At 35.3% G+C, this 12,717-nt stretch overlaps 1 protein-coding gene across 1 annotated transcript in view; it reads right to left on the reverse strand.

The window, feature by feature from the left end:
• Positions 1–1,118: 1,118 nt before the first annotated feature.
• LOC124645555 overlaps positions 1,119–12,717 on the reverse strand; it is a 28,322-nt gene continuing 16,723 nt past the window's right edge. Inside the window, exons 5-8 of the mRNA XM_047185367.1 lie at positions 10,179–10,301; positions 2,370–2,483; positions 1,812–1,937; positions 1,119–1,251 (exon numbers count right to left, since the gene is read on the reverse strand). Of these exons, the coding sequence (XP_047041323.1) occupies positions 1,119–1,251; positions 1,812–1,937; positions 2,370–2,483; positions 10,179–10,301 (496 nt within the window). The remainder of the gene's footprint in view (positions 1,252–1,811; positions 1,938–2,369; positions 2,484–10,178; positions 10,302–12,717) is intronic.

Genomic DNA, 12,717 nt, shown 5'->3' on the forward strand with positions numbered 1-12,717 from the left:
ACTAATTGAAATAAATACGTTATGATTGCAGTGTGTAGCGACTTCATTGCAAAAACGAATTGTCTTAAACGAATAACGCATGATTTAATTCAATCAATCTTTTAAAGTATCGCATTTTAGCTCCCATATCTGAACAGTTAGAGTTCATTTTTTAATGCATTGTAATTTTAAATATAAATTGTTAATGGAATAGCATAGATTTGAGAAAGAATTTCCAATTCTACTTTGAAAGAAAATAAATCAATATAAAAGCACACTTTTATAAATATACGTAAAAACCGGTTTCATAATTAGACCTTAAAACCTAATCATAGTCAAAGTTCAACACTAGACTTTTCTAACAAGTCCAAACACAGCTATGATACGATGTTCCATTATGAGGTTCCAGTTCATATCTTTCGGCTCCGTTATCAGATTAGTTCGAAAGCACCATATTGAAATGTGTTTTTGGAAGTCGGTTTTATTTTTTTGTAAAAAGTTTTTTTTTTATTTTTAGCTTTTCAGTGATAAGAATATTTGTCACTATCCCCATAACTGGAAAGTTCTCATCAATACGAATAATACAAGCCCAAACACGAGGTAGTTTACATATTCGGTTGTCGAGTTCCCTCGACCTTCTCTGGTCTCCATCATCAGGTCAGCTCTAAACCCTCACTGTTGCAAAGGCCTCGTCAATACGAATAATATAAGCCCAAACACGAGACAGTTTACATATTCAGTTATCGAGTTCCCTCGACCTTATCTCGTCTCCATCATCAGGTCAGCTCAAAACCTTCACTGTTGAATAGTGCTATCAAGCAAACACCTGATTGTTAAGTTTTCATCCTATGTATTCCTACCACTTTCGAAAGTTGCCCTCGATTTCCCAGCCAACATCAGATCCTGAACTGATGATAATGAGACCACCTCGGAAGTATACGCTATCAAACAAAAAAGAATAATCAAAATCGATTAAAAAATGGCTGAGTAATCGCGTAACAAACATAAAAAAAACGGTCGAATTGAGAAGCTCCGCTTTTTGGGAAGTCGGTTAAAAAGCGTGTAAATAAAAGGTAAGTGCTTTCAACCAAATCTTCTGTTTTACAATATTAGTAAATATACCTTGAATGTAATTTTCCTTACCTTATATATTCTCTTAATTGCTTCTGTACCGCCCGTAGTTTGTCGAGAAAGGTAGCAGTCTGGTCGAAATACTCGATCGCGTCAGCTACGCTCCCATCCTGGTGTTTGTTATCCACAATCTGCTGGTTTCTGGTGAAAATCATTATTAATTAGTTTAAGACCTATCTTCAAATACCAAGTACCAGTGACGCCCACCAGGGCCAAAGCCTGCCGGGGCTGCTGGATTGTTTGAAAGAGTTATCACGGCCTTGGTACATAAAGGGCTTAAGAAGGAACATGGTGGATTTTAGTTAGTAAGAGTCTGATACTCCCTTATGCTGCACCCACAGTGGGAAGAGTAATTAGATGATTTTCCGACAAAAGTACTAAACGTAAATCTATAATTGATATTGTAGCCAACTTTAACGGTTCAGAAAACCTATTTAAATTGTTGCATCTATGGAAAAGAACGCTAGAAAGAATATCACTTGTGACATGATGTCAGACAGAGAAATATGGATAAAGAAGACATGATGCACTGAATCAAAATAACATTGTTATAAGGGCAATATTCGATATTGATAAAAATTGCAATAAGGGATAGTGATCTTCCCCAATATAATCACCTTTCTCTTAGTACCTATATTTCGTACTAACATAAGTTTTATATGTTAAACTTCTTGTAAATAAAAACAATTTGTACTACTTACTTTTTCTCTAGATCCTGATACTCAAAGCTGTCTTCTTTGATATCCTTATGCAGGGGTATCAGCGATGGGACCAAGTTCAAAGTATTGTCCAGCAAATCACGCCCCAAGACCATATGAGCTATATACCTGCGAAAAGTATTAAATCCAAAATTAAATTTGAAATCAATCCTTCATAAAAATTACCATTTTTCCTTGCAATTAGAACGTTTGGCAAGAGAAAACACTTACTAGTCAAATGTATGTGGGGAGGAAATATATTATGATCATATGGCATACCTAGATAATACAATAATTAAATAGCTAACTATGAAAATATAGTCTGACCGCTTTTTGTGCCCTTAAACTGTAGCGTACATCTGACTCTCAGAGATGTACCTGGTAGGAAAAAGTTATTTACCATTTCTTTGACACGGCAAACCCTTTCATTTGTCTGCCTGCCACTCTGACAGGTGAGTGAACCCGCGGTTTTACGGTATCCAGCCAATTCCCCCTCATGTGCATGGCAGACTGGTATGAGAACATGATCCCTTCCTCTTTATCGTAAATGATTATACTTACCGTTCATAAGCTCGGGGTTGTAGGTACCCTCTAGCGAAGTAGTTGATGCCCAGTACAGAGCCGATTCCTTTGCATTCGATGCTGCGTAATAGGTTCTTGAAACCAACGAGATACCTGGAAGAGGATATGACACATGAAGATAGATAAAACAATGTAGGCATGTAGATGCTAACTATTCTCAACATTGAAAAAAAAAACAAAGAGTAACATCATCTACCTAGGCTTTTCCTAACGTTGTGGTGCTTTTAGTTTTAGCGAATGCGGGATGACTGCCTATCTGACATTCTCAACTCTCTTGCCTGGGCAACTCGATACCCCTGCCTTAAACTGGTTATCAGACTTTCTGGCTACCATATCGTCTGCCAAAGATGTCAGTCAAATGACGGGAACCCATGAAGTAAACATGCGTTTTGTAAAAAGGTGACCCACCCATGGACAGACCATGCCAAGAGTTGCCCTACTTTATGATTTATCGACCTGTGCGGCTATTACTCAACCATGAGCAGAATTTTCGCAAAAACTAATTCACTGCATTGAAAATGATTGAGAATGAACAGATTTAGTATACATATTTTAGACATTGTATGTAATCCACTTTGTACCTCTAGGTACCTATTTGAAGTTTAAATAAAAAGGATTTCTGAGTAAATATTCAAGGAGCAACAATGTTGCAAATACGTTTGTTTTCAAGTCTGTATAACAATCTGAAATTGAACGCGATCGTTACGCATGATTTAGATATATGAATATTGTCATTGAGTACACTTCTGTAAAAAAACAAATGCATTCGTTGTAAACAATAAGCAATTCAAAGTCAGTCACTCATCTTATACAACGATATTAATACAAATCTTTTTTCCTCGAAAAATAAACATGACTAATAAGTCCAGAGGAAAAAAAATATTTTCATAACTTTAATTTTCTGGCCTGTTAACGCTAATTACTATTACAGCCTTTTTATCGTCCCACTGCTGGGCTCAGGCCTCCTCTCACACGGAGAAGGATTGAGCATTAATCACCACGCTTGCTCAATGCGGGTTGGTGATTTCAGACTTTATAGTCCAGGTTTCCTCGAGATGAATTCCGTCATCTTTTTATCAGACATTAGTGAAACTGCTAAATTGCTAAACCAATATGCTAAAACTGCTAAATTGGTTTAACAATTTAGCAGTTTGACTTTTGAAAGTTGGCAGCTAAACGACATCTCAATCATTCGTTGTTTACATTTCACTCATCGCAAGGAAAAAAGTATGGCTACATGAGTGAGTCACGTTATCATTCAGTAAAATAACGAAAAGATACTGTAATTCAGAACATTTGTCATCAGACATCATGGTGTTTCATGGTGTTCGATGAATCACCCTTAATTGGTATCTTAGTCAGCCGCTAGTATTACCTCAATGTAAGATAACTCTGTTACAGGATAAAATGGTAACATTGATGACTATCTCTAACGTAAGAGGATAAAATAAAATATATTAGTTATCACATCTATGACATCATTACGATTTTTTGGTATATTAAATTATTGAATTGATTGTTATAGTGGATTTTTGTTGATAAGACATGACTCATTCGTCAGCGTCATCTGACTAGACTTTTCCTAAAGTATGTTGGAGTCAGCTTCCAGTCTAAACAGGTGCATCAGAGTATTTTACATGGAGCCACTATCTAATTTCCTCAGCACAGTTATCTACAACTAGGTACCCTTTATTTATTTTTCACACTTCTTGTCAGATTGCTAAAAAGAGGTTCATATAAGATAGATAAACAAGAAAGATAGGTATCTTTTAAACTAACATAAAATCCCAAAACGTTTTTATTGAATAGAATCCTACTTCCTACTATCCTACTAATATTATAAATCCTACTAATATTATAAATGAGAAAGCTTGTGAGAATGTACGGATGTATGTTTGTTATTCTTTCATGCCAAAACGACTGGACTGATTTGGTTGAAATTTGGTGTGTAGATAGGTACTTTTTATCAACACACCACGCGGGCAAAGGCGCGAGCGGAAGCTAGAAAGTCATAAATGAATAAAACGAACTTAATTAAGTTTGCCGATAGACTATAACCATAGACTATAGCCGATCGTAACCAAAGGGTTAATCTCTGCCATTGAACGTTTGCTGTTGGCAAACATGGCAGGGTTAAATGTTGTTTCTAACTATGTATTCTATTTAGAACTCTAAAGTTGGGACGTAATAAAACTGTAAAATTAACTCGTAAAGAAGCCGAAAATCGATCCGAGTGGCGTGCACTTGGAGAGGCCTATGTCCAGCAGTGGACTGCGATAGGCTGATGATGATGATGATGGTGAACTCGTAAACACTGATTTATTTATAGGTACAAAACTAGCAGTGTCTCCCTACGTATTCCCTACTTCCCGGCTCTGGATAAAAGTGTAATGATAGTTTAAAGAATTTGTTTTCTAAGAACATGGGTGAAAGTACCTATAGGGAAAAACGCACGTTAATACTATCTTATAATTTTTAAAGATAAGGGTTATAACAAAAACTATTGAAATACTTCTATTTGTCACGTGCGAAGGTTTATAGCCTCACTAAACTTATTTATCATAATTGTAAAAAGTCAAAAAAATCCTTTAAAGAATGCACTGACTCAAACAAAAAGTATTTAATGTAGAGAACACAAACAAATATTGACTAATACCTCCATGATTTAAAAATAAACAAATAACCTTGAAAATAATTCCAAAACTGCAGGAAAAAATAACCTAAAAATTCTATGTTTCTAGAGGTCAAGAAATTGTTTTCTCGGGACGTGGGTGAAAGCATATAGGGAACAACTAGTGTAAAAACGTAAAAATAAAGGGTACAGTGAGCTCGTTTTGCGTGAATCGGATTGTCAATAATAATCAACAAAATGTAGGGTAGCTGTTTGTAACTAATATATCAAGACGACCAACACCTTAGTCTGCCCGTGACCATGGATGCTGTAAAGGATCCGAAACGTCGGGATTAAATAATATTAATATAACCGCGATAAAATCCGTAAAAGTTCCTAGTTTTATTTAAAAGTCTAATATTCGCGTAAGTGTCAGAAATCAATAAACCATATCCTTGTTTCTTTTCATATTTTATGAATTTTCTTAATTTGCTATTGTTAAGCTAAATATATATTTAAAAAAATAACAATATACTGTATATGAATTGACCGCTGCGGTCTTCGATGGTATAGCATGAAGCCCGGCCTTTCTCGTGTTAAAATAAGAATTGTAACAAAAGCTGTTGCTGAAATTCTTTTAATCTTGTTTGTCACGTGCGAAGGTTTTTAGCCTCACTAAACTTATTTATTAAAACTGTTTTAAAAAATTGCCATTGAAGAATGCACTGACTCAGACAAAAAGTATTTTAGTTAGAGAACATAAACAAATATTGACTAATACCTCAATAATTTTAAAAAGAAACAACCTTGAAAAGAATTCCAAAACCACAGGAAAAAAAAAAAAAAAAAAACAAAAAAATCGAAGTGTCTCGAGGCTATAACTGTTAATTTGTCCGGATTTATTTTATTACCTACTACAATTTTTTGGTTTTTCGTAAAGGAAACTACTCAACCACTGCAAAATCTTTCATTGTTGGTAAGCAATCAATGGGTGACATTAAGGGTGCATCTACACGGTCCAAGTGGCTTGCGCATGTTAAGGCACGTGCGCAGGTTACATGCATTTTGAAAACGTGCGCGTCCAGCGACTCGCTCATGTACCAAAGCAAAATACCCACCCGCGTGCTCTTGTCACTTGCGCATGTTAACTTGCTCCAGCGTCATGCACCGTGTACATGCAGCCTAAACTATATTTTATCCGGGTACGCAAGTGAAATCGTTCTTGAAAGGTAGTAGGATACACAATAGTCGAATTGAGAGCCTCCTTTCTGAACTTGGTTTATGAATCACTCAATGATTCATTGAAGGGATAATTGCGGTTTGTTTAAGATATTTTAAGATTTGACAAAATGCATCACAAATTTGGTATTTCTGAGAGGTAAGTGATAGAAATTCTCTTTGAACATGTCATAATGTGGCATGGTATTTGTATGAGATCATTAGCAGTTTTTTCCGATCAAAGGGACAATAATTTCAGTAGGTAGTTTTTATGGAATGCAGACGTATAGCGTTAAACACATTTTAATTACTCTCCATAAGTGTATCCGCATACTACAGACTAAACAATTGGGGGACAGTTGACTCGATAAAAGGGTTTGATAAAATCTTAATTCCCATAAAAGTTTTCAGTCGGTCTGATACCGGCTAAATACCTGACTGAGTTTTGTAATGTGCGTACTACCATTTAGCTTAATACTGATTTATGAGTTCAAACAAACTATCGACTAATAGTAATAAGAACTTAATTGCTAAGAAAATAAATGAATGAAAAAAAATCACTCTTTCACTCTAAGGTTGGCTGGAAGAGAACCCAACACTGGGTTAAGCTCGCCATTGTACATTATCTCTCTGTATTCAGTGTGTCTCTCTGTATTTATGTGTGCAATAAAGAATAATGAAATTAAAAGGTTGATAACATAACATATATCATGTATCATCTCTTCTTAGTCATCTTGACCACATACATAGTTAGTGGAAATGCGTTGATGCAAATGAGTGGCGCGCGCGCAGCGCTTGTGCCGTTAATTTAATGTGGTCGACGGGGGTTTAGCGGCCTTGTCGTGTGTCCGTCTGAGTCACTCTTTCTCGGGAAATACCTCTGTATTATAGGGATGGCTCGGAGATTATTTTAATTTTTAATTTCTAATGATAGAAGAGATAAATTGACACTGTTGTAGAAAAGTGACTGTCTACATGGAGAACTACTTCGCGCATCCGGATAAAAAGATCATAGACGTCCTCCATGAATGGACTAGCCAGAAATATTTATTGAAAACGTTGAACTTTCAAAAACCTAAACGAACAGTTTTTACTTTATAATGTTAGAGTACCTAGGTACCTATTAAGATATTCTCGTTGAGTTGAAAAAATCAGATAGGCAATCACTTTTTGTAAAACAGTACTGGTACTCAGTTGCTCCGATAAGACTGGAGCCATCCTCACATAGTCGGGAAAAGGCTAGCCAGATGATGGTGATGCGTCATGTTGTTGTTAATAAGTAATATCTGACTTTTATTTTAACAAACTTTTATGATATTTTACTAAATTGTTTTAGTTGCCTGCCCTACGTGAAGGATCTTAATTCATGAATCATACAATCCGCATTCCGTTAAGATGCGGAGTGTCGATTTTGAAAATCTTAGCTGGATTGATACTTCTTTAGTTTTATAATTTTAATAAATTACCGACTACTATTTTTTTTAAAAAAAAAAAACATCGTTCAGTCGATAGGTGACCATCTTGTCATTACAAGCCCTGCCGAGTTTCGGGAGGCATGATAAACTGTGGGTCCCGGCTATCATTTCAACACCTTTGGCAGTCGTTACAGGTAGTCAGAAGCCAGTAAGTCTGATCACCAGTTTTACCAAGTGGTATTGGATTACCCGGGTAACCGGGATGTGGAGGTTATATAGGCACTCGCTCCTTGTAAAATACTTGTACTCAGCTGCATCCGGTTAAACTGGAAGCCAAGCCCAAAATAGTTGAGAAAAGGCTAGGCAGATGATGTTATTATTAAAAAAAACTGTTTAATCCGTTTACGTATCTTTCAGACAATCTGGCTAGACTTAAATTGATGACTAAGCTAACCGCTTTTGCTAAATTAAAGTTGTCAAGCTTCTCAACTTTATGTGGTAGAAATACGAACCATTCTATCTGCGATATCTAAAAGCTTATTCATTCTACTGAGTAGGTCAAATATGTTGGAAGTAGTGGTCTGTTTCTATTTGTTTTATGAATTAGTCGAAGTGGCTTCAATTTTCTAAGAAGACTTACCTAAGTCTACAATCTATACTAATATTATAAAGAGGAAAACTTTGTTTGTTTGGTTGTAATGGATAAACTCAAAAACTATTGGACCGATTTTTAATATTCTTTCACCATTAGAAAGCTATATTATCTGCAAGTAACATAGGCTATATTTTATCCCGGTGCGGGCAGTAGCTCCCACGGAACGCGGGTGAAACCGTGGGAAAACGGCTTGTAATATATATTAAGAGTAGAAATAAATATTAATTCTCAGAAATTACACTTAATCGTCACTCAGTACTCAAACATTTGCATACTGATTGAGCGGTGAGATATGCTGTAGGTACATAATTTAACCTAACTAAACATCTGTAAGATACATACCTCTGCAAATATTTTTTTTTTATTCTTCTTATATTATCAATGTGAAAGTAACTCTGTTTGTCTGTCTTTCATGCTAAAGCTACTGAGCCAATAAAAATGAAATCACTTTGGAGCCGCATAGTAGGGAAAAGTTGGAAAGAATGATAATTATGCAAGATATTCTGACTCATAACTTTCCGATAGACGTCACCTTATTATACTTATGCCCATTTTCACCAACAATCTCTTAATCTAAGTGCCACTTAGAATAAGGGCTCTCCCAATTTTGACATAAATAACTATGGATAAGGGATACCTAAACTTTGGTGAAAACGAAATTCTTATTAAGTGTTCCGTAAATGCTCTTAGGGGATCCCTTAATTTAGGTATTTGTTGGTGAAAATGAGCGTTAATCAATAAAATAATTAACAAACATTAAGTGACGTAATGACGTCAAAGCTTACATTCTTTCCTTGTACTTACGTATTGAGATAATCATAAATTTTTACACATTATCCTGTTATTCGTTTTGACACGGTTTCACGGTTGAATCATTGTCCGTACTCTGATAAAATATCTAGCCTATGTTACTCTGGAAGAGGACAGCTTTCCTTTTTTGCTTTTTTTTTCTTTTTTTCTTTTTTGTTTTGCATCAGTGTTTTGTTGTTGTTTTTGTTTTTTTAATTGGTGTACATAACAAAGAGTACATCTATCTATCTATCTATCTATCTTTCCAACAGTGAAAGATTTTTTTAAGATCAGTCTAGTAGTTTTTGAGTTTACCCATTACAAAGAAACATAAAGACTTTTTCCTCTATAACTATTCAACAGAAATATTTTTAACTTGAGGTAAATTAGGAGCTGACTAAGAAAAGATTTAAGAGTCCAATGAACGAGAAGCCGACTCTTTTCTCAACTAGAAAAGGCTAGGCAGATGATGATATAGTGTATAATAATAATAATAGTCCAAAGTCGATTTCGGCCACGGTGGCTGTTCTCATAGATATACACCGTGACTTTTTAGTCGTCTTACAACGGCAGCCCACTTCATGTATCCAATGACTAGTAAACGTTCATATTAAAAAAAAAAACATATATGAGATTTGAATAATTTAAAAATAAAAATTAATACATTATTATGATGCATGACGTAGGTAGATTATAAGAACACCCTGTTGTGAGCGCTGCCCGAATCTTGTATCAATGGAGCGCGGCACGTTGAGAAGGTACCTACTTTCTACCGTTTGATACGTAAACATTTTTTTTTCAGTATTTTTCTTTGCACCTATTATCTTAATTAAGTAAGGCTATAAAATTAATAATCGTGTCTAGTGGTATTTTATGTCGGATAGATTGAGTGGACCACCTTTGTAAGACGACTAAAAAGTCACGGTGTATAGTGCACGAGTATTTGCGCAGACACAGGTCCACTCACTATTCCTTAGCTCTCATAGCCCGATGGGACGGCAATCCGACACGGCCGGAGAGAGATCAGGCGCAGGACCTAATGATATATATAATGATGAAGATGTTTTATTAGTGCGACAATACGACATTGACAAATATACCTCCATATAGTGCTGCTGTCTGTATCCTTGATCTCCTTGGTGAGATGGCTGAGCAAGGCAGCATTTGCATTGGTATACCACTCGACAGCTTCAGTCATAGATGTACCAGCGTTTATACCAGCTCTGTGGACAAACAAATATCTATAGCAATATAATAAAGAGGTGAACATTTTTTTGTTTGTAAAGGCTCCGAAACTACAGAAGCGACTTTGAAAAATTATTTCACTGTTGTTAAGTGTTCAGCATTTTTCTTCTTGCATAATCTTCTGTTTGCCGCCCTGTTACAAGTGCCTAACATTCTTTCCATCTATCGTTCCTTTGGTCGTCCTCTCCAATTATATTCATCCAAATCCTGATCGTACTTAATAGATGAATAAATAAACAATGATTCCTTGATACAACACCGAAATAAATTAATTTCATCACTATTGAATTGTTTATAAACTTAAACTGTGTGTTAATTGTAAACATAATACAAATACTATTCGATCATTGAACTTCTAAGTCAATACATCGAAATCCTGACTCAATATTCCTCGCACGGAACAGAGCTTAAATTACATTCTAAATTAAGTTCGGGCCAACATTTGCTTAACAAACATTGGGGCCAACTAACAAGTGCCAATTTCGGCACCAATAAATATTTGGCAACGCTTTACTGAAACTGTGAAACATATTGGTTTTAAAAGGTAAAACTTTACGCTATGATAGTCGGTAAAAGCATGTAACGTGCACAAACGTTGATTTTTTTGACACGAAATGTATTTCATACAGGTATAGATGTTTTCTATCTCTGATCATAGAGAAATCTGTACTTAGTATCATAAAGATGAAGAATTTGTTTGTTCGGACGCGCTAATCTCCAAATCTAATTAATGCACCGACTTGAAACAAATATTTTAGAGTTCGATTTTTATTTGTTGAATACAGCTTGCAAATCTCCAGGTATTATTAGGTCTGAGAGCTCATTTTTTCACTGAGGCTGGCTTCTAATTCGTTCAGCAATTAAGTATTGTCAGTCAACGTGGCATTGCTACCAGCCTATTGGGTAAACTACCGATGAGGACAAATTTTTTGACTTAATTTATTCGTTTCAAGTTATGTAATTGTAAGTAAATATAGATTTAGTTTTATTTAAAGTATGTGAATTATATCAAACTTCCCTCAAGAATTACTTTTCTATTGATAAGGAAATCCATTGTTTGATAGTTAATATTACGTGCACTGGTTTTATCTTCATAAAAACTTACTAGACTAACAAAAACAAACACTCAGAATTATTTTGGATCAGACACATGCTCGTTGCCCGTGATTCCGCATTGACAAAAATACCAACTTTTTTATTTTCGTCACCGTGGGATGTCTCTTTGCTGCTCAAAAATAATTTTCTAAATGTACAATATGTGGGTAGTTGTTTCTTTTTGTACGAAAATCTAGGTCACTTTGAAAGAAAATAGATTTGTTTTCGTTTTTTTTTTCTACATTTTCTAATGTAAGTAAAAGTTAACTGAAATTATTATCAATTACCTAGATTACTTATCTACCAATATTTCGCTACAAGATCTCCAGTATGACAGCTTTTCTAAAGGCGTCGAACCGTCATGCAATCGTAATTCGTCTCACTTGCAGTCACCATGAACAGTTTACGCTTGATTCCTTTGATTTGATTCTTAATTTTGAATTCAAGGAACGAAAAAACAATGATGCAACACGAGTAGTTCGTTGTGAATCATAGCAAGAAAACTATCGTCACTATTATTTCTGATTGACTCACCTACAAGTTTCTATAATATAGATTATTACCTAGTTCAATTTAAAACTGAAATGTCAAAATACCCAAAGGATCAAAGACAAAGAGGTAGAGCAAAACTCAGGTGGATGACTATCATAAGGGGCTGCGGGATTGTTCGAAAGAGTTACCGCGGCCCTGGTACATAAAAGGCCTACGACGGAACACGACGGTTTTAGTCTGACACTCCCTCACCGCTGCTAATCCACAACGGGAGGATTTTGATGATTTTAACGTCGTTAAAAAATTGAGTATCATAAAGAATGATATGGAAAGCTGCGAACTTAAAGACGTCTGGATACGGAAAACTGACACCGTCACAATTATTCGAAAAGAAGAAGAATCGACCAAATCAAAATCATCGAAATTTAAATGCTAGAAAAACATTTATAAATAGGTATTTCACCCATATCTGTCTCTGTCTGCGCAAATGCTTGTGCACTATAATATGCCAGTGCAGTTGGCCGATTTTCAAGAAATACCGCCGGCGTCGCCGACATGCTATCAGTTTGAATGCCCTATGATATGATTTTTAAAATTAAAATATGCAGGTAGATGCATCATCTTTGCTAACAAACGTTTTCTTTTCCTAAACAAAAGTATACATCGATAATATTACTGGTAAAGCATCAATATACCTACGTACCAATTTATTTTCGTTTCGCGAAAATTCACTCGTGGAAAACAAAAGATGATAGGCAAACGTTTATTTAGAATTGTAATTGCGTCAAAAACATAAACATACTTATG

Source organism: Helicoverpa zea, unplaced genomic scaffold (genome assembly GCF_022581195.2).
Source record: "Helicoverpa zea isolate HzStark_Cry1AcR unplaced genomic scaffold, ilHelZeax1.1 pri_000016Farrow_1_scaff_6_deb, whole genome shotgun sequence".
Classification (NCBI taxonomy): Eukaryota; Metazoa; Arthropoda; class Insecta; order Lepidoptera; family Noctuidae; genus Helicoverpa; species Helicoverpa zea.